Raw genomic sequence first — 23,051 nt, 5'->3', positions numbered from 1 at the left:
AAAAAAGATGAGAGTCGAAACAGACGCATCAGACAGAGCCATTGGGGCGGTGCTTCTCCTGCAGCCAGGGGGGGAGGAGTCAGAGTGGAGACCGTGTGCGTTTTTTTCGCGAAAACTGAACAAATCCGAGAGGAACTACACGGTGTACGATCGAGAACTTCTTGCTATCCATGAGGCTTTTCGGAGATGGAGGCACCTGCTAATTGGCGCACAACATAAGGTGCAAGTGTGCACTGACCACAAGAACCTAGAGTATTGGAGAACGGCACGAGTGCTCAACCAACGGCAGTTGAGATGGGCCCAGGAGTTCTCCAGATTTAACTTTGAGATTTGTTATGTGCCAGGCCCAGAGAACGTTAGGGCGGACGCTCTCTCACGTAAACCTGAATATTTGGAGGGGGAGGGAGCACCCGAAGAGAGACATGTCATTCCAGAGGACCGCTGGGTGTGTGGGGCGGCATTGGTGGGGCAAAGAGAACTGGTAGAGGGAACGGAGAACGATGAATACGCACAGGACAAACTCAGGGGACTCAGGAGGGAGGGAGATAAACACGGAGGTTTTGAGGAGAGAAACGGGGCGTTGTACTACAAGGGAGCGTTATATATACCTGAAGGGGAGTTGAGGGGGAAGGTACTCAAGCAGCTGCACGATAGCCCCACAGCGGGGCATTTTGGGCAACACAGAACCATGTGGCTGGTGACCAGGGAATTTTGGTGGCCTAAGGTCAGGGAAGACGTGCGGGAGTATGTGAGGAGTTGTGACCAATGCCAGCGAGCCAAAGGGGAAAGGCGGGCGCCGGCAGGGTTATTAGAACCGCTACCCACACCAGAAAGACCATGGGAAGCAGTGGCTATAGATTTCATGACTGATCTGCCAAGGTCCAGGGGGAAAACAGCCATCATGGTTGTGGTAGACCTGTTAACCAAAATGGCACACTTTATAGCCTGCTCGCATGCGGTCACGGCAGAAGAAACCGCTAAATTGTTTGTAGAAAATGTGTTTAGGTTGCATGGCGCCCCCTTGAGGGTGGTTTCAGACCGGGGGAAACAATTTACTTCCAGGTTCTGGAGGAAGCTCATGAGCTTACTGCATGTAGAGGTAAATTTCTCGACTGCCCGGCATCCTGAAACCAATGGGCAGGCGGAAAGAGCCAATGGCATCCTCCAACAATATTTGAGGTGTTACGTCAATGACAGAGAGAATGATTGGGTGGAGAAGTTGGCATTGGCGGAATTTGCCTACAACAATGCGGAGAACGTGTCCACGGGGATGAGCCCCTTTTTGGCAAATTACGGGTGCCATCCCAGGGCTTTCCCAGGGGGGGAGGGGGAGAGATGGAGCGTTCCAGCTGCCGAACAGTTCGTAGAAGAAATGGAAGCTATCCATCGCCAGCTCCAACTTAACTTAGACAGGGCCAAGGAGGAATATAAGAGGCAGGCAGACAAACACAGGAGAGAAGGTGAAACCATTAGGGTGGGGGACCAAGTGTGGCTGTCAACCCAAGGGTTACCCTTCAAAGGGGGTTGTAAGAAGTTAAGACCCAAAAGACTGGGTCCATTTGAAATCACACAACAGGTCAATCCAGTGGCTTTCAGACTCCGGTTACCGAACCACATGAAGCTGCACCCAGTTTTCCACAGGTCATTGCTGTCACTGTATAAAGGGGACAGAGAAGGGAGGGTCACTCGGGGACCAGCAATGGAGGAAAGGGAACAAAGCTACAATGTAGCGGAGATCCTCGATTCCAGGTGGAAGGGAGATCAAGTAGAGTATTTGGTAATGTGGGAAGGGGAACCGGAGTCGGAAAACACCTGGGTTAGGGCAGAGGATGTCAATGACGAAGTTTTAATAGAAACTTTTCATCAGAGGTTCCCACGTAAACCTCAGCCTGTAGCGAGGTTCCGGAGGGAATACTTTGCCACCACCGACGAAGAAGAGGAGTTGGAGGGGTTCACAGATTCCGAGGAGGAGGAGGATTCAGCGAGCCAGGACGGCGATCGATGGAGGGAATTGTTCGAGACGTCTGAAGATGAAGAAGATTCTTTTCGGGGTTTTACCTCTTCACCTCCCAGAGGAGAGGAAATGGGAGGGGGTGAGGGGGGCCCTGGAGGGGAGGTGGATGTCAGGGAACTGCCATCGGAGAAACAGGTGGTGGAGGGGCTCAGGGAGGAAGGAAGAGACTCAACAGCTGAAGCAGGAACCAGCAGGGGGAGGAGTGGATCTCTGAGGGAATGCGAGCAGGAGGGAGGGCTCAGAGACGCTTCCAGCGAGAACAGTGGGGAGGTATCTGAGGCTCCCATAGGGAGACCCACGCCTCGCCGGAAACTGTCACGCCGTGAGTCCAGAAGGCGGGTTTCCGTTAAGGAGCTCTTATGCTGGAGACGATTCCGAAAGCAACCACTGTCGGAATCTACGAGTGACTAGGGCAGACATGTTTGAGGAGCTCTGTCACACACAGAGGTTTGTGGAGTGGCACAAACTCTGAGGGAGCACGATTTTACGCACAAGCAGCTAATCATCCCATCACACGATATATCACAATATTTATCTGGTGATATATTACGATATTGAAAACCAGTTATCGCCCAGCCCTACTGTTCAGCTGCTCAGATTTGTTGGTAACTGGGCTCAAATTGAGCCTCTGTGGTGACTAGTGAGTATGGTGGTAGAAACTTAGATTGTCTCCCAGGGAGGACAAAGGGGAAGGGCTGTAGTTCAGTGGCAAATCATCTGTTTAGCATGCCGAAGGTCTTGGGTTCAATCCCCAGTGGCATCCCCAGGTAGGGTTGGGAGAGAACCCCTGAAATTCCAGAGATCTGTTGGCAGTCCTTGTAGGCAATGCTGAACTGGGTGGACATATGCTTTGTCTCTGGGTGTATGAGGCACTCCCTGTGTACTGCAGCATGGCAGAACTCAATTTGTGGTCCTCTTTCAGTGGTGGGAAAAGGTAATTGTCATACTTGTGTTCCCCTTTTGGCAGCTGCTGCTCTTCTGATGTTGTGGCTAGGCTGCATTGCTTGATGGCAGCAAACACAACTGTTCTTGGTTTGCCCTTTGCACACATGAAAAGTTGCAAAGGAACAATGAAAGAATTCAGTTATTGCCCTGGGCTTCACCAACCAGAAAGTTGGAGCTACAACTTCCATCAGTCCCAGCTACCACGGCTCAACTCTGGATGTCCCTTTTCATTTTTGTTATAGCTTACAGCCAAACAATACAGGAGGTTTTTTTTTTTTACGACTTCTGGTACATTCTCAATGATACTTTGGTTGGTTAGTTAGTAATCCAGAACAAATGCTCTTTAAAAGAGCTTTGGGGAAAGAGTGCAGTGGAACAACTTCTTTGACATGGCTGGTTCTGCCAACCTCTTTCCCAATAAGAGGTCCTGCACATCTTGGCATCTTCTGCCAGTGACCAGCCTGAGCAGGCAGCTGGAGTGGTGTCATGTAGCTTTTCTCTGCCAGGGGAAGGACTAGTGTGGTGCAATGGCAGCCGAACAGCCTTCAGAGCTATCTTGGGCACCTGCCCTGACGTTATAAAGAGCTGGGGCAGGCAGCGGGCACGATTCAGAGATGGGGAAGGGCTAGTGTGGTGCAATGGCAGCCGAACAGCCTTCAGAGCTATCTTGGGCACCTGCCCTGACTTTATAAAGAGCTGGGGCAGGCAGCGGGCACGACTCAGAAATGGTGTGTGTGTGCGCACACGTTGTACAATGGGGGAAGGAGACTGGGAAGAATAGGTAGGTAGACAGTAGCATCAAATTTTCCAGGAACAAGTTGCATGCTTGATAACAAAACTGTGGCCTCCTCTCTCCCCCCCCCCCCATGTCCAGTTACTCTTAGCCGCCAGGTGGTGGATGGTTGACTTCAATGCCCAGGATATCTCCCTTGCAGCTGTTGAGACCACAGTGGCAGTCTCTGCAGCCCAGATGTTCAATTTATAGTGAGATCCCTTTAATTAAGACAATAAAATATACATGCTTTGGCCCTGTCAAGGATAAAGATGTTAATTTATGCTCTCTATCTTATTGTAGTTTTTGGTGAGTCACCCTGGGCTTCTTAACTCTGTCGTGGATTGTCAGACAATCCCTTGTCTTTTCAAGGGAGTTTTTAGTCAGACAATCCCTTGTCTTTTCAAGGGAGTTTTTAAAAGAGAGGTTACCTTTTTGTGTGCGGATCAATTAGATAATTTCAGCTCTCTGGTGCCTTTTTAGCTTCCAGGCTTATCACAAAAAAACCCCACATCAAAAGTAGGAATGTAATCCATAATACTGTCTTCTGCTCTGGGCATCTCCCTCAGAAATACAGCTACTCTGGTGTCCCCGTCCCCCCCCCCCAATAACCTTTCTGTCAAAAAAAACACATTCCCCAGAAGGTTATGTTTTTTCTCCTTTTGCCAAGTCCTCATATCTCCTGGCCTCCGACTAAGAGCACAGCTTTACATATTTGTATTACACAAGCACTCATAAGAAATTTCATCTCCTTGTGCTGTGTAACCTGATCAAAAAAATACCGCTGCGACCTAGGTAGACCAGAATGGAGTACAGCCCATCGTGTTAATGCCAGGCAATGGGCTGCTGGAAAGCCTTCTGAATCCATTGTGTATGTGTGTGTTTGCTGATTTTCAGGTTACCGTCTGTGCATTTAAAAAAATATATAAAAATCTCAAAATATTGTTTGTTGCCTTCTAATCTAAGCTTTTTGAGTTCCAGAACAGGCTGGCCCCCTGAGCAAAAAAGATTTTCACACTCTGAAGTGCAAAATTCCTTTGGCGTGTGGTAAAATATCATCATAAATCTTTCATCTGGATGCTGCAGCTGTTGATTTCCTCCTTCCCCCCCCCCCATCCCTGCATTTGCCTGTGTAACCTGCTACTCTGTGTAATTCTGTCTGCTGCATAATCTTCACCTCTGATTAGGCAGGGCGTGACCCCCGGGTGCTCTTTCTTCCTACACAGATGCTTGCTGGCTTTGGTGAACAAAACAAGACATGGAAACGTGAAGTGTGGTTGTGAGCTTTTCCTTTTTAAAGTGACACACACAAGAAAACCCCAGTAATAAATCACAGCAATAAATAAACAAAGAAATAGGCACTGTGTGATTTTTTTAAAAGTATAGCTGATTGAAACTGTGATTTTGGAAACCCTGAGATGCCTTATTTCAAATATTAGTAATGAACACAGGGACACAGGTAGCTCTGCCTGATACAAAATCAGATCATTGGTCCATCTATCTCAGTATTGTCAACAGAGACTGGCAAGTGCCTCCCACCTGTGCTCTCTAAAGTGCAATAACAGCAAAGTGTTTTAATGTATGGGTTCTCATGGGTCTACAGTGATGCTCAATAGACTTGCCCTTTACCTCTTATCAATTGGGTATGCACCACAAGACATACTTCGCAATGCTTAGCAATGCATAGAGGTGTTAACTCTCTTCAGGGAGAGATTTCCCTGAAGATAGGGAATTTGTTAGAAAAATTAAAACCGGTTATTGTGCCATCAACTTTCAAATTTGCAGGAATGTCCATTAATCCACATTTCCATCCATCTCTCCTGAATGGTCAACATGACATTGCTTGAGGTATTTCTCTTTTGAGAGCCAAAATGGTGTAGTGATTCATGGATTGGATGTAGACCGGAGTGACCAGGTTTCCAACCCCACCCAGTCAGAAAGCCGTACCTGACTCACTGGGTCGCAATGATAAAAAAATTGTATGGGGTGATCATGTGTGCAACACTGAGTTCCTTGAAAGGAAAGATCAGATAAAAATTGTACCTAACGCTGTGCTGAACATACAAAGTACTGTGCAGAATATACAAAGCAAACTGAAGATGTAGATAGAGAAACATGCTCATCATCTCAATTAAGGTAATGAAATCTAATTAAAGATAGCCAGAATGTGTGTACACAGAACAATTCTGATAGCTGGAACATTGAACATGCAAATAATTCATAACAGGAATGTTTGCTTGAATAGTCAACAGTTGCTAGGGCAATAGTGCATATGGTATGCAATTGCAGTACATGATCAAATGAGAGCCAGTGACCAGGGTCTAGACAGCTGAGCCACTAATTCTATGTGCCCCAAACGGGTTTGGGGTTTGTGCCTCTCTGCTGCAAGATGCAGTGATAGCAATGGGCTTAGGTGGCTTTGAAAGGGGATCAGGCGCGTTTTACCAAAGACAGGTCTATCCACAAGGATGAGCTTTGCTAGTTAAAGAGTCTTCCGCAGTGTCATTCCTCTGAATATTGGTTGGTGCTGGTAGTGGCAGAGCAGTAGTAGGTAATTGTTATCTCCATCACGCCCATCCTGTGGCCTTTCCAGAAGTATCTGATTTGCCACTGTTTGCAAATAGTCTGCATGAGCCCTTTTGCTTTATCCAGCAGGGCTTGTCTTGGGTTACTCAAGCAGCAGATCCCTTGTATTATGTGGCAAACCACTTTTCACTCTGCAGGGGGCTTTTAGAAGCTGTGTGTGCATGCGAGTGTTTATGTACAGTTACCCACCCACCGACAATCTTTTATTTAAAAATGACAAAAGATCTGCTTTATGTTATGGAGCTTATGAAAAAGTTCCAACAAGAAGGAATTTCGCTGAATGGGAAAACCTGATGATGTGAAAATGTTGACACCCTTTCGCATTCACGCAGTGTTTGGGATGACAATCCCTTGAATGCTGGCAAAGTGAGGAGGTGCTGCCAGGTCCCTCAAATAACTCAGCAAGAGGGAATGGATTTGTGCAGAATCCCTACCCCATCCCCAAGTTTCCTGCCCTTGGTGTGACACTCCTGCTTGCCGTGGGATGCCAACGTGGCAAGTCTGACCCCACTCCACCCCGCTTTTGTTTCTGTTTTAGCTGAAAGTACAAGAGAATTGCCGTTGATTGTGTGGGTTGGTTGGTTGGTTGTCTCCTGGTGTTGTGGTTTGTCACAACCACATCCTGCTGAACTGTCTCAGTTTCCTCTCGCCCCCATGAACTACTTTAAACCATATTTTTAACCACTTTTTAAAAAAGCAGTTTGGTCCTATGCAGTTCGGTGTTTTTGGTGATTTAGCCTTTTCAACCCCTGTCAGTACTCTGTTGTTAAAAGGCCATTTTTCTTGGTGAGCTTCTGGGGGATCTTTGTCCCTCCTCTTGATATTTTCAAAGGTGAGGAATCTATTGGAGCTGCCTGTGCCGGCTTCAAAGCTTGTTTTTAATGTTAGCAACAGATGCTGCAGCTGGTGCTGCTCAGCAATTAGATGCGAACTCAGTGCCAGAAATGGCATTTTAGTAGCAAATGCCAGGAGCCCTCTGGAAGGGCGTCTTCACTTGGGCCTCACCTTCCTCAAGGTTTAAAGTCTCAGGAACCGTAATGGAATTTAATTGCCGGGGCACTTATTCGATGCTTAGTTAAACGCATTCACAGTACCCGTTAGTTGTTTAGGTAACTGTTTTGGTTATTGTGCTTGACACTGAGTGTGTTTGATTTACAGCGTCCTCTGTGCCCTGCGCAGCAATAGAAATGCTAATCAGGCAAAGTGCGGAAGGAGGAGGGTTGTGCTATCAATACTCCCTTCAGCAGCCCTGCTGCCAAATTTGCTTTGGTGGGAGAGCCCTAATCTGTAATCAGAGTAGAGTGGAGCAGGAAAGAGGTTGAGTGGGGAGAAGAAAAGCTGGGGTTAGAAGTGTTTATGGCCTTCTTTTGAATTGTTCTAATAAGAATTGTCCCTTTCGTATTGTTTGAACACTTCCTTGCCTTACTAAGCAACCAGGAGGTTCCAGGTCAGCTGCTGCTGGGTCAGTTTCCTTGCAAATAAAGAAAGGGAGCACTTCAATCCTCGGGTGTATGTTGTGTTACCTGTTTGTTCATAAATATATAGGTTGAGCTGGGAAGAGAGCAGGCAAGCGACCAGATGCAGTTCTTTGTCTTTTCATGCAGTGTCACAGTTGCCCCCCTCGCCTCCAAGGCAGTCGCATGACCTTGGAGCCTCCTCCTTCAAGTCCCTTTCACCCAACCAAACTGCAAAACTCAGACCTCTTTCTTCCTTGGCTACATCCCAACTACCAAGCTGTTTCTCTCTGCCCCCAACCAAGTTGTTCAGTAGTGAGTCGCCACCAGGCCTCAAAAGTCACTGTGGCTCATTTCAGTGAGTGTATTCTATCCATCAGCACCCGTTGAGGAAACTCCTGTAGAGATTTGTTAAGAGAGAAGGCAGAATCTGTGCAGTCTTGTGGCCTTTAGATTTTTACACTTGGAAAGACTACAGGATTTGAGAGGAAGAGAGATGATGGGGGCCATGTTCTCATAACGTCTGTTCCTCTAAGTGGAACAACACTGTAGAACACCCTGGCTTGGTTCAGATGTCAAGCTAAACCATAGTTAAAATTACACTGTGTTTTAACCCACTGCTCAGACTACCCCTGAGCTCCTGCTCCAATCCTACCTTTGGCAGGCCCAGGAGGAAACAGTCGAGAGGCTGGCTTCACGTTATGTGATAACTAGAGCTTGTGTTTTGTTTGGACAGAAACATGTAACGTGTAGCCAGCCTCTGGTCTGTTTCCTTCCTGGTTGCCTAAAGGAAGGAGCAGAGCATGCTAATACATGTTGTTTGTTCATGTTAAACCATAGTTTAATTTAAAACTGGTTTAATGTGACATCTGAACTAGGCCCTCCTGTGTACATATGTGTGTGTATGCTTATTCTTATTATTCTGTTATATGGATTCACTTTTACATCCATCTAATGGCAGCTAAATAGCTCAGTTTGTTAGAGCGTGGTGTTAATAATGCCAAGCCTGCAGGTTCAGTCTCTGTACGGGACAGCTATTGCAGGGGGGTAAGCTAGATGATCCTCAGGGTTCCAACTCTACAATTCTATGAAAGCATAAAAACACCTGAAAAAGTAGGAAAACAGTTTCATTTTGTAATTTTTTTGTAAAAATGCCGCTTTTCACCCAGTTGTTTCTGGAAAGGCCAGAGAGTGGGTGCCTGACACTGAAAGAGTGGGCTTCTGATATTTTAGGGACTTTGAGAAACTGCCGAAGAACACAGTGACCTACTCGGTCTGTAAGAGATAAGGCAGCGTCTCAAGTAACCCAGTGCTGAGGTATATAGGGCCTTTTAAGTTAGTATCAGAACCTTGAATGTGGCGCAGTAGCAGGTTTGCATCCAGCACAGATTCCTCAAACAAGGTGGGCTGTATCCAGTGCCACTCCTTCTAAGAACAGACCTGTTAAAATTAACAGACCTAAGTTAGGCACGTCCATTAATTTAAAAGAGCCTATCCAGAGTAGGATTAGCCTACAGCCTGATGCCTTGCTTATTGATGAAGGAACACAGGTAATAGCCTTAATCTGGGTCAGTTTGTTAGTCCATGTTGTTCAGTACCGTCTACACTGACTGGCAGCAGCCTTGCCTAGAGTTGCCATTGATTGAACCTTGGACTGTCTGCAAACTTGAGCTCTGCTGCTTAGCTGCAGTCCTTTGCGCTTCAGGTTGTAAGGGGCTTCCTGCCACCCGCAACCGCACCATCTCAATTCTTGATAAACCTTTACTCTGTATGGTTTCTTCCTCTGGAGCACTTGGCTTGGAGCATGGGAAGCGACAAGCTGCTAGGAACCCTCCTGGAGGCTTGTTGCTGCTGGTTGAGTAATGATCTGGCAGGTGGGCTTTTGCTATTGCAAACCCCTTTTCCTCACTGCAGGTGGGTGAGCAGGGCTGGCTTTGCCTTCCAGTTTTGATCCTGTTGGGCTGGATGATCTGGTGCAGGGATTTCTTTCTGTGTATGTGTGTCTACAGTACACAAAGTATGTTTACATAAGCATACGTTTTGCAAGTGCCAGTGCCTGAAATGCCAGGTGTCTGGGAAACCGTTTCTCTGGAGTTTCTCTTTAATTGTGCATGAAGAGTGAATTATGAAGTTTAGCAGTGAAACTTAAAGGAGTTTAAAGCAAATGGAAAGGAGCATCTCCTCCCCCATCGTTCTGCCTGGATACTGAGGTCCAGTGCGGAGGGCCTTCTGGCAGTTCCCTCATTGCAAGAAGCCAAGTTACAGGGAACCAGGCAGAGGGACATCTTGGTGGTGGCATGCCTGTGGAATGCCTTCCCAGCAGATGTCAAAGAGAGAAACAACTATCAGACTTTTAGAAGACATCTGAAGGCATCCCTGTTTAGGGAAGCTTTTAATGTTAAATGGACTATTGTATTTTAATATTTTGTTGGAAGCCACCCAGAGTGGCTGGGAAAACCTAGCCAGACAGGCAGGGTATAAATTATTATTATTATTATTATTATTATTATTATTATTATTATTATTACGTGTGTATGTATGTATGTGTATATATATATTGAAGGGGAGAAAGTTTTTCTCTCATCATACTAGAACTGGGGTGGGTGGGTGTCGGGCATCATCCAGTTCAACTGTTGGTCAAAGGATTCCTAACAGGGCAGGGGTCAGCAAACCTTTTCAGCAGGGGGCTGGTCCACTGTCCCTCAGACCTTGTGGGGGGCCAGACTATATTTTGGGGGAAAAATGAACGAATTCCTATGCCCCACAAATAACCCAGAGATGCATTTTAAATAAAAGCACACATTCTACTCATGTAAAAACACCAGGCAGGCCCCACAAATAACCCAGAGATGAATTTTAAATAAAAGCACACATTCTACTCATGTAAGAACACGCTGATTCCTGGACCGTCCGTGGGCTGGATTCACCACTCCCACCCAAAATTGGTGTGATCTTACCTGAAATCAGGGCCTCCTGGCAGGGCACACAGCAGTGGCAGAGTGGGCGGCAGTGGCAGGTAGTGGTGATGGGAGTGGTGGCGGCACGGCAAAGCAGCACTTCCTATTTCTCCTCAAGCAGCGAAATGGGATGCACCACCCCTGTTTAGTTGCCCCTAGTGCATAGATCAAATAGTTATCTATTCTCCAAAGTAAGCTGACTGGAAGGAGACAAAAACAGAGCAGTAAACTGGCCAGAAGAGCAGTGGGCAGCAGCCTCTGTTGAGTGTATCTGAACTCATAAGAAACATCCTTGTAGTTGGTCAGACCATTGGTCCATCTAGCTCAGGTTTGTCCGACTGGCCTCAGCTCTCCAGGTTTTCCGATGGGGGAATATTCCCAGCCCTACATGGAGATGCTGTGAATTGAACCTAGGTCCTTCAGCATGCAAAGCAGATGCTCTTGCCATTGAACTACCCTTCCCAACAGGGATCATTCATTTATGTCAAGGATATATTCTCAGTTCTGTGTCACAGTTTGGGAACTACTGGTCTGCAGTGAGAGGAGCAGTGGTCTAGTACCAAAACAAAGATGTGTAAGACTGAAATATGGTTTAAGGAACACAATCTGTGCCCCTTACCCTTGTAGCATGCCACCTATAAGCAAAAAAGAGAGGCTGCTAGCAATGAATGCTTCTGCTTGGCTTATCTGACATCAGGTGTTACAGAGCGAAATTCAAAGAACATAAAGCAAGAAACAGAGTGGAAAGATGCCTCAGTGGGATTAATTGAGAGATAGTAAGCAGTGGCCTGTGACCTTTTGTGAAATGGTTTATGATAGTGTTTATTATTTTTTTCTGTGAGCGCACGTACACACACACACACACACTTTCCCGTGATGAAGGTAAAATACTTTCTTTGCAATATAAAAATAACAGTGCACTTTAGAAAGAAGTATATATCCCCACCCCATTTCTCTGAGCACAGAGGTGTTCTGAATTTTCAGTTCAGCGAAGCCGAAAAGGAACATATAGGGAAATAAATTGCTCTTGTTTTAAGCAAACTGGAAGACTGCTTCTGTTTGCTTTTGGCATCACGCCTTCTGCCTTTGCAGGTCTGAGCTTTGTTGCATGCAACATTGTGTGGCTCTGAATTCATTTCTAAAAACATTTTTGTTTCTGAAAACAGCCTCTGTGTACTCCATCCCCCCAAATCCTTCCATGCACAGTCAAATATCTGGCAGGCTTGGATAATAGTTTAGAGTTGACTATACCCGTTTAGTGTCTTTACTCTCTGTCTTACCAGATTGCCCCAGAGTGAGCCGGGGATAGCTGGTGGTGAGAAGATAACTTTTATCCTTTCCTGTGTATTGAATAAACATATTATTTCAAAATCGTTTTGAAATAGTGCTCAAAGATGCTTTGTTAGTTTTTCCAAAAAAGCAATCTTCTACAGTCTACTCCACTAGGCCTCCAGAGTTAATTTAGTGGCTGTTTTCCAATATTATCTTAATAGATTTCTAGCTGCAGACATGAAAAGGATTAGTAGGCTCTTAAACAGTAAATTTTTACGGCCATCTATAAACAGATTTTGTAGTGGCTCTGAATTCTTACCTTAGGACGGGGACACTTGTTCAGTGGAGGCTGGTTCATTAGAGCAAATGAGACACTGCCCTACCAGCCTCATTCTGCCCTTAGCTTGCCCCCCCCCACCTGCCTGACTTCTTACTTACAATTACTGTAGTCTAATCAATGGGTAGCTCTGGCTATCAGCTTCTTCCTCCTCTTAATTCTTTTGTGTTGCTTCTGAGGAAATAAACAAGGAGTGGGATGGTGTCAAAATGGAATGAGTCGGTTTTGCCAGTCATTGGCTCTGGCGCCACCTGCTGTTGGCCTCCCTGTTTTCCAACTCACCAGTCCCAATAGGTGCCAGCTACCACTATCTTACATTGATGCCTCTTTCTAATGCTGCCTGTGTAAAACATTTTTTTAAAAAATGCACAAAATGTAAAATAAAACTACTTCTTCCAAAACCAGGTTTTTGGGCATAGGATGTCTTCTTGATGAGCATCTTTCGAAAGGAGCAGCACCTAGAGGTCTCATTTTGATCTGGCTCCTTCTTTACTGTCACAGCATATAGCAGCTTCTCATCTGGGTTCCTTGCGACGGCCAAGGTTATCCTTGACCCATTCCTGAGCAGAAATGTGAAGGCCTGGAGGAAAAACTGGAGATATTCAGGAAGATACAGGTTGCTTCCCCACCCCTATTGTAAAAATAAAAATGGGAGAAAATCTTTCTCCCCCTCTTAAGCTGAGCCTTGCCTTTCTATCTTCTCCAGTGGTGAGTTGCTTGTCCTTCAAATTCTAACAATTTGAGCGCCCCCCCACCCCCCCACCCTGGGTCTCCAGATTGTTTACTTTGCCAGCATGTCTAAATTGGCAATAACTTAAAACCTTAAGATTGATTCTGAGATTTCACCTGTTTTATTCCAGCTGTCGACAGGCGAATCACAGTTGCACACATTAAAAATGGGACACTCCACATACACAGTGCAAAAATACTGGACTTTGGAAGGCAAAGAGAACACTTTCCTTACATTTGAAAGAATTGACAAACGGGGCTGTGAATTACCGGTAATTTCCAGGTTCACGAGTTGTTCGGAACAACACAAGCCACTATTCAGCTTTGTCATTCAGCTTGCTGAGGATGGGAGGCGTGAAAGATTTTTCTTTCTGCACTGTAAAGAATAACAAATGTGAAAAGCAAGACATTTTTGGCATATGTATGTTGCAGGGGGTGAGGAGGGGGGAATCCTATATTGTTGTGTCAATAAATTATTCTTTCTCCTGCATAGATCACAGAAATGGGACTTTTCTGTACTGGAAGGCACAGTATTGGATACCCCGAGCTGCTTATTCCCTGGCTCAGCTCACACTCCGCTGAATACACTGATCGATTATCCGCGGCTTAACCAAGCCTTCTCATTTCCTGCCTTCCATTACTGCGCTCAATCAAGCTGGCGGTTCTTTGAGGGCTGGCTTGTGCACAGAGATAAGCCATCGTGGCCTGTTTCTATTAGAAAAGCTCTTGTAGATGGAACAGTCATTAGATAACACTAACAGGTTTAAAGGTTGCAGTCTTTGTGTTGGTTTAGGTTAAGAGGACAGGAGCCGAAAGAGGTAGCTTGGCTGCCTTTGAGAGTTGTTCTGTTGGAGGTGCTGCACAGAGCATGTCACACTGACATGCGCAGGGAAATTTAGAGTTCTAGGGTGCAGTAAGAGTCCATGCTTTCTAGTAGGAATCTGGGAGAGGTATGATTGCTACACCTGCTCCCATGGGGGCACCCTACCGCACCCCTCTGGCTTTAAGATAAGTCATCAAGACTTTGCTCCAGATGCCATCATTTTTTTTAAAAAAAGAAGTGTGATTCAGTCTCCCAACAGGAGCTAAGGCCCATTGGTTGTGGCCAGGTCCATATCTCAGTGTTTCTGCCCCTTCCTTTGCATGTAAAAGGTCCTACTTCAACTCATGGCATCTCCAGTTCAAAGGCTCAAGTACCTGACGATCAGAAGCACCCTCAGCCCAAGATCCCTGAGAACCACCAGCCAGCCAGTCCAAGTAGTCCAGAAGTCAAAGCAAGTATTAAGGCAGCTTCCTTTGTTCCTGTTCTGGGGAGCTGTACAATGCAGCAAATCTGGGGAACCTTTGACTCTCCCATTGTTGCTGAACTACAGTTCCCATCACCCCAGACTATTGGCCGTGCTTGCTGGGGGTGATGGGATTTGCAGATTAGCAATATCGTGGGACCAAAGGTTCCTCACACCTTTTGTGTGTGGAAGCTGGTGGCCATCTTCTCTGACTTCCATAGCCCCATGGAAGCCCACTTGCTGGAGTAAGAAAGAGCTACAGATGGCAGTCTGGTTCTACATACAGCAGCATTAATGGGGTGAAATGAAGCCATCATCCCCCATTTCAGCAACCAGTGGAAATCTTGGTTGATTTCTGTGGTGGGGGGAAGTAGGGGGAGAGTTGCCTTGCAGTGAGATTGGAGTCCATCACCTTCTTACTTATTTATTTGCAGTATTTACAGCCTGCTCTTCAATCCCTGAGTGGGGGGGGGGGAAACAGGGGAAACTATAATATACTAAAAGAAAGAAAGAAAAAAAGACAGAATCCTATAAGCAGGCCCAGTAAGCCACAACATTAACAATTCTCTTATAGTATAAGAGAGAGTAGCAATATTGTAAAACATAACATAGTGTAAGATGCCGGTATTTTTAGCAAGATTTGGTTTCTACAAACAGAGAGAGAGAGCGGTACTGTTGCTGTGCTAGAGGAACATTCTCAGCCTGATTTCCATGGTTAAGCCTTTTAAATTAATTGGACACAAAAGAAGCAATCACCAGGACATGATACCTTAAAGGGGCGCTGTGATTTGCAAGAGAAATGCTTCTCTGATATCAGCCGAGAGCAGATTGTGGCAAATTTAGCGCGTCAGCACATTTTTCAGTTGCATCATCTGTCGGGGGATTTAAATGTAACTGGTTATTTTGCGCTTCTGTTGTAAACAGCAAAGGAGGTTTTCATGTGCTGCCTTTCAAATTGTGGGTGTAAAAAAATAAAATAAAACGCAAAAGCACAACCTCCTGCCATGTTGGCGCAGAGGATGATGTAAAGCACCAAAGGCAGCGAGTCAGCACAGTGGAACAAACGCTGACCCCTCTGTTTTTGGAGGCTTGGGGTCTATAAATTTGAAGCCGCTATAAATGGTAGATTGTTAGGTCAAATGCTTTCCCTCTGTGCTTGTTCTGCAGAGAGGCTGGGTTCGAACATCCTGCAGAATGAAATGTTGGAGGAAACGGAACTACTTTGCTTGGTTTTTTTGTTGTTGCACATGTTGTCACAGCCAGGCAAACTCAGTCCAGCACTTCCTATAACTTTGATAGATCCCTCTCTTCCACTTACCCTGTTGGTTTTTCAAGAAGAGGAGCCCTGATGAAGCCATAATGGGCTATATGTCCCCCAAAGTGACCTCTAAATAATGTTCATTTTTTAAAAAAACACATCAAATTATTCATTTTCTAAAGGTGTCAGAGCAGTGTTTCCCCCTTGATAATACACAGTAAGGAAGAAAAGTTAATAAGGGAGACAAGGCAGTGTTTAAGGCAGTGTGAGTGCTGTGATTCAACAGCAGTGCGGAAAAGACACAGGATATTATTAAGGGATACAGAATGCAGATTCCTGAAAATCCTGGCTTTCATTTTGAAAAGAAAAAGTTCCTTCCTAGACCTTATGGCTTCAAAAAGATGCTTGAAAGTGTGTGAGTGTGATGCCTTCTGTAATCTCCAGAAAGCAGAGAGGATGCTAAGTAAGACAGTGTTCCTCATTTAAATTGAAGCTGTTTATGGTAACCATTTCCCTGTATTTGGTACCCTTAAAATGTCCTAGTTCAGCTCACCATGACTAAAGTGTGTGTCTTCAAATGACAGATGGTGGTAGATTTTGGGGGTTGCAGTTTGTTCGTGTCTTTCCGCAACAGTACATTCTGTCACCCATCTTTCCATCTTGATACGGATGAGCTGAGATAAACGGAAAGCGGAAGCACAAGTTGCAGGCCCACTAAATGCAGAGGCTGGGATGCTACAAATGAACAAAAAGCCCCAGCAGAAGGAGAGCAAGCAGTGAGCCTGTGGGATAAAGCCCTGCAGGTAGATGAGCATCAGTAGGTATTGTCCAGGGCACACAGAGATTCAGCCGGCTCTGCCGCAGGCGCTCAGAGGGAAGCCAAATACATTGGCTTCTGATTTGATAAAAGCACAGCCAAAATGAATATTGTGTGGGTTATACGTGCTTGAAAGAAAAGGGCACCCTCCTTCCCCTTCTCCCCAGGCTGTAGTTCCAATCATATTCCAGATCCCTGAACTCCAGCTGTTCCTGTCTTGATTCAGCTGCCAGCTTCTCTTTTGTTTCAGGTAATGATGTAAGGAAATGAGATGGGCACACTGAGAGGAGGCAGGTGGGCAAGCAGTCAGAACTGGGCCTTACATCAAACAAGGGTTTTGCTTGGAGAGGGGTAACAGCATTTTCCCTTTTTCATCTCCCCCAAAATTGCCAGCAAGGGCCCATGTGTTTTGAAATCTATTGTATTCATGTTCACAGATGTTTGCATACAACCATTGTAAGTAGAGATTCGCAAATACTGAAACTGCAACCCAGGGATACTGCTAGGGAATAACTTGTGGGTGTGGGGTCCCAGGTATTTCATGCTGGGCCTTGAATCACCTGCACATCCACTTCTTTTAATGTTTTCCTTTGTTTACAGCTGGTGTAGAGAACCTTTGGTTCTCCAGATGTTGCTGAATTACAGCTCGCATGATTCCTGGCCGTGGGCTATGCTTGATAGAACTCATAGGAATTTTTGTTCAGCAACATCTGGAGGGCCAAAAGTTCCTCATATCTGGTTTACATAACTCCTGGCCATGTTGCAGAACATGGTGTCCCAGGCACCTGCCATCTTCGTTTCTTCAGCAACCTAAATTTGGATCTATACATATAAATGAGCACACACAATTTTTGTGTCATGGGCCTTTGTGGGTCTTGAGTCTGTGTGTGTTGTGGCAGCAACATGAAAGTCTTTTTGACCAGTGTTGTACCTATCTAGCTCAGTACTGTCTACACTGAATTTCAGATGGGGTCCTCTTCCCCCAGCTGTACTCAGAGATTCTGAGGGCCTTCTGCATACAAAGCCAGGTGCTCAACCATTGTCCAGTGGCTCTACTTGCTTTAGGCTCTCTTGTAAGATCCAATGTAGTGCAATAGCCTATTCTGGACAGGGTTGCACTCCCCCTGAAGGCACTGTTAAGTAGTTTAAAGGCTCTCCTTGAATCATGGTTGTCACTAGAGGCCCAAGTGGCTTTGGTGGCAAGAGTACCCATGAGCTGGCAATTGCCTGGTCATACTATTAAAGTATTGCCAGCTGCCCTTGGTTGTAGATTGTGTTCAGGGTGCTTTAAGTTTAAAGTGCTTAACAGCTTGAGCACCAAATATCTGCAAATAACTACTTGTCTCCTATACACCTGCCTATGCCTTGAGATCTGCAGATGAGTCTCTGTGCATAGGCTCCAGGAAGGGCCTGAGGGTTGCATTCTGGGGACTCATGTTTGCAACTGAATATAGTGGAACCTCAGTTTTCAAACATAATCTGTTCCGGAAGACCGTTCCACTTCCAAAATGTTTGAAAACCGAGGAGCAATGGGCGGTCAGCAAAACCCATTGAGAAAAAAGAAAACCACGCAGTGGAAGCCATTCGACTTTTGAGTTGCGTTAAAAAATGGAAGCGATTACTACTGGGTTTTCGGCGTTTAGCTTCCGAAACGTTCAGCTTCCGAGACGCTCGAAAACTGAGGTTCCACTGTACAGGGTTGCATTCGGTTGGCCATGCCCATTTATTTCAACTCCCAAGTTTGACTAAGATTGGAGGCAACCCTGAATTTGGGAACTTTCAGCATACAGAGCACATTCTCAGCCATTGATTCAGCTGTGGTTGGTCCATGGGGTGAAAATGGCGCTGCGTCACCAGCCTCAGTCTGCTTCCAGCCGGCCCTCATCTGCTTGTCTTCTTACTTACAAGGCTGCCTGTCAATTTCCTTCTCCGGAGTCTCTGGTGTTTCCCTCCTCCAGCAGGGAGGAGGTGGGACACAAAAGTAGAACTAGCTGCCCCCACCTGTCCTTGCCTCTGGCTCCACCTATCATTGGGCTCCCTGTCTTGCACCCCGCACAAGCCACCACTGCACTGATCTATAGTCCCTCCCACTTAATGCAATTATTGGTCCATCCACTCCCAGCCTATTTTCATTGACACTGGCTCTGCAGCCTATCAGGCAAAGGTTTTCCCCAGCAGGGCTAGTTGAGATCCTTTTAAACAGAGGGATTGAAGCCTTCTGCCTGCAGAGCAGGTGTTCTGCCACTGAGCTACAGTCCCTCCCAAGCGCTCTGCTTTGACTGCAGTTATCTTCATGTTTGCTTAAACCTTTGAAGTGCTGATTTATTTCTCAAGCTTGTGCAGCAAACGTTTTTTCCTTTTCTTTTTTAGCAGTTTGAACTGCTTTTAAAGGACAGGATACCAGGTACATGTGCTTCAGCCCATGCTCTAGGAGTCTTACTTGACACAATGCTGCCACTGGCTGGATGTTTTGTGGTATTGCACATGGAGTTTTATCTAAGTCAGTGGTTCTCAAAATCACCCCCCCCCCCAAAGGATCACTTGAAAATTGGCTGAGTGTCTTGGCGAACTACTTAATTATTTTTCTATCTGTTATACTAATTGTAACATGCTGTGTTAGAGGCTGTTTGATTCTTATTTCTTATATGCTGCATTTTACTAAATTTAAATTGAAATACAATAAAATACAATAGAAGAAATAGAGAAAGCAATAAAAATACAATCAAAAATCTACATGAATATTTAAAGTGATGGATTTGCCATTAGCTCTCTTCAACCACAATTCCAGAGAAATGCAACAGACTACCTGAATGCAAGTTGCAGACCATTGTCCGTGGACAACAGTTTGGGAATCCCTGATTAAGGCTTGAGCAACAAAAATGAATGTTACTTTTGTACACTGGGCAGTTTCTACGTGTAGACTCTATTGTCCATCTGGGGAGATTGCACAGGGCAGCAGGAGGTTCCCCATCCCTACTTAACTTCACTACAGTGCTTTATGTTTCCTTTTACATATTCTAGAGCAATAGAAAGGTGTGATTTAATTTGTTAAATCTCAGGAACGCCCCAAGACACTCTTGATTTGGTTTGGTTTTGTAGGTGGGGAGTAGTCCAGTGAAGAATCTTAAGTGTAAAACTCTCCAAGATGATAATTGAAGCCAGTGATAGCAACAAGGCACCTCTGCACAGAACTAGAAAATGTCTGAAGTGAAATGGATACTTGGTATTTTGATGCTGGCTTTTAAAACATTCATGCAGAAATATCTGAATTTGGAATGTTTTTCACATTCTTCCTTTGCATGACAAGGAGGTTATTTCCCAGGGTGAGAGTGCCTGGACCAAATGAAGCTTAAATGAAGGTGCCAACTGTGTAGGCAAGGTTAAGAAGCTGCTGCTTTTTTGGTACAAGCCCCTAATGTAATGTCAGGTGTGTGTACAAATGTTCCCTGCTTATGAGAGTAGTCTTCTGAAGTCTTGATTGTCTGAGAAGCCACTTTCCCCTTAAGTGGGGAGATGCTGTTAAGCGTCAATTCTAGCACCTTTTGACTTCTGATTTTGCTGTACTGATGGGGAAGACAATTTCATTTCCTTGCAACTTGTTTCTGCTCCTTTGTGCGTCTGCTTAGGGAGTGTGTTGGCTGGCTAACCCAAAGCCCTTGCCCATAACTTTGTTTTTTGTTGCTCCTTTTCAGAGTAAACGGGACCACCTTCTCATGAACGTCAAATGGTACTACCGCCAGTCTGAAGTTCCAGATTCTGTGTACCAGCATTTAGTTCAGGACCGACATAACGAAAATGGTAAGCTGAGCTCCAGACGTGGTTAGCATCCCTCACTGCCAGTGATGCTTTTCCCCCCTGTCTGTTCATTATAGCAGCATTCTGCCATTTATTTGGAAAGCCCAGACCAGCTTATATTGGGCTTCTCACTGTCTGCCACATGGACAGTGATCAGGTTGAGGCCTACTTAGTTTTAGCAATCTAGGAGAATCATTGTGCTTTCGGACCATTGTCTGAGACATGAGGCAGGCAGGCAAGAGCAGACGCCTTGGATTGAGACAGATGTTCTTATTGACTCCAAAAACTCTCCCTCTACCCTGGTGCCCTATTTCCTTCATGCTCTTTCTCACCACATGAGGGCTAGAAATGTGTACTTTCAGAAGAAAAGGAATTGCCAGTGTGGTGCCCTATGGTGCAATAGCACCCTTGAGGTTGTCGTCTGGTTTCCACAAAATCTCTTAAGGTCGTGCTCTCTCTCTCTCTCTCTCTCTCTCTCTCTCTCAGACCTTGGTCACCAGGAGGTGAGGGTGGCTATTTTCTTTTTAGTTAAGAAGTCAGTGGAGATGCAGGCGGAAGTTGGAAGAATGGCACTCGTTCCCACTTCCTCTTTCAGCTCTATGTGCTTTTCAAGGCTCAGACTAATTCTGTTGGATCCGATTTCCCCACCTTGGAAGAGTGAAATATGCATGCATGTGGTTCCCCCCACCCCGGTGTCTTGTGGGTGGAGGGGAGTAACCATCAGTGTCCATAGCTCTTGCTCAGAAATCCAGTTGTGCCTATGGGCCTAAAAGGGTGAGCAACCTCTTTATGGGGGGATTCCTTTGCAGGTGGGGGATGGTGGGGAAATTCTCGACTTCTGAGCTATGCCTGCCCCCGCCCTCTCAAAATGTGTGCTTTACATCTCAATATCTTTATGTGTCTCTAAACTTCTGCTTTGGTTGCCTTTGCACCTGGGAGTGAGTGGCTGATGTCGATATTTTTGAGGCATCGCAGTTGAACTTGTGTGCTTTTCTTTCCACAGATTCTGGGCGTGAGCTGGTTATTACCGACCCAGTGATCAAGAACAGAGAGCTTTTCATTTCGGACTATGTTGACACCTATCATGCTGCTGCCCTCAGGTAAGCTGTCAAGACTCCATTGCGGAGAAGACTTTGTAACAAGCTCTAGAAAGGCCAAGAATGTTAACCAGGAGAATGTTCTGAATCTCTTTCCATCTATTTTTTTTAAAAAAATGTTTTCATTGCAGATATTGCTAGTCTCCTGATGAAATCTTCCTCTCCCCACCCCCCTTGCCCATATCTAATAATTTTTGTTATCTACAGTAGTTTAGACAGTGACTTAAAGATTTTGCATTGGAGTCTGACTAACAGTGCAATCCTATCCAATTATGTCCTATTGAATTCAATTGAGCTTACTCCCTGGTAAGTGTGGTTTGGATTGCAGGCAAAGTGAATTGAACTTGGGTTTCACTGAAATGAATGGGTCAAGTTAGTCATGACTTGGTTACTATTGCAGTCAGTGAGATCTGGTTACAGGTAGGCAGCCGTGTTGGTCTGCCGTAGTTGAAACAAAATAAAAAAATTCCATTCAGTAGCACCTTAGAGACCAACTAAGTTTGTTATTGGTATGAATTTTCGTGTGCATGCACACTTCTTCAGATACCTGAAGTACCAGGTATCTGAAGAAGTGTGCATGCACGCGAAAGCTCATACCAATAACAAACTTAGTTGGTCTCTAAGGTGCTACTGAGTGAGATCTGGGTCACTATTAACTCGATCCATTTATTTTAGTGGATTTAGCCCTCTAATTTTTGTTCTCTCTTCCCATCACATGTTCTTGCTTATGTTCTTTGGTTTTATTTGATTTTTTGTTTGTTTTATTGTTTTGACTATGTACTGCTTGGGTTGCATGGTGCTGAAAAACAAATTGCTATATTTGGATAGGCCCACAGCACTTGTTCCTCTTTGCTTTTCTGCATTCTACTGAGGTGTGAAGGGAAACTAAGAGAAGCTAGCTGTGCATCTGACATGTGCATAGGTCAGTTTTATGGATATTTGCCAACTTTATGTGTCTGATCCTGCAAACCTTTTTCCCACACACGTACATGCATCTTGATCATCTGTGTTGGGAATACTCACGTCTGACATAGTTGTTGAGAGTTACATGGAAAACTACGGCAATATCTTGGCCAATGCCAAAAGTCCACTTCCTTTATTTGCAGTATTTTTATTTGGGATTTGATTGTGTCCCATGCCCCACGATTGATAGATGTGTGGGCCTGATCTGTATTATTGAGTCTTGTGGAGTAAACTTGGAAAGAAGCTAACATGAAGGAATTGCAGGGCCAGAGTTTTGTTCCTTTTCTATGAGGAATGATCCTGCATAAGAGATTTTAAAACTTGAACAACTCCTGACTTGGAGAAGAAGCTGGAGCCAAATTTATACCTGTCCCTAGCAAAAGTGAAGGTTGCACTTGCTGCCATCTTCCTGAACTTCTGCCGTTTATCTTGCCTATTCTTTTTCTCTATCAGCCTCCTGCAACCAACCATCCAGCCTGAGTAAGCCCCCCAAAAGTTTGAGACTTTTTTATTTTTTAAAAAGATGGTCTGTCTGGGCAAGTAGTCCTTGGGAGTATACTTGGAAATTCCCAATCAAAGCAAGTATTGTATAAAACTGTGGGTCTAGAAAACTCACTTGTTTGGCGGTGATGATCATATTAAAGCACGGTGTAGCAAAAGATTTGTCATTTGCCCCAAGAGCCATGAGGACTTGGAACTCACTTTTTTTCAAGAGAGAGAGAGATAAAGATGAGAGTTCCTTGGGCTTTCAACAATAGCCAGACAGCCA

General features: G+C 45.2%; 1 protein-coding gene and 1 long non-coding RNA gene across 20 annotated transcripts in view; both read left to right on the top strand.

Annotated features, from left to right (window-relative positions):
• The window catches only part of RERE (arginine-glutamic acid dipeptide repeats), a 358,060-nt gene that overhangs the window by 172,418 nt on the left and 162,591 nt on the right, over positions 1–23,051 (top strand). For all 19 annotated transcript variants that reach the window (XM_082229762.1, XM_082229757.1, XM_082229756.1 and 16 more), the window contains 2 exons: positions 20,120–20,225; positions 21,226–21,322. In XM_082229762.1, coding sequence (XP_082085888.1) covers positions 20,120–20,225; positions 21,226–21,322 — 203 coding nt within the window. The remainder of the gene's footprint in view (positions 1–20,119; positions 20,226–21,225; positions 21,323–23,051) is intronic.
• On the top strand, positions 3,845–4,333 carry LOC309538280. The gene is made up of 2 exons (XR_014222154.1): positions 3,845–4,067; positions 4,104–4,333. It is a non-coding gene; the product is annotated as an uncharacterized lncRNA (long non-coding RNA).

This window comes from Podarcis vaucheri, assembly GCF_965113315.1.
Source record: "Podarcis vaucheri genome assembly, chromosome: 7".
Classification (NCBI taxonomy): Eukaryota; Metazoa; Chordata; class Lepidosauria; order Squamata; family Lacertidae; genus Podarcis; species Podarcis vaucheri.
This window is presented reverse-complemented; position numbering and strand designations above follow the sequence as displayed.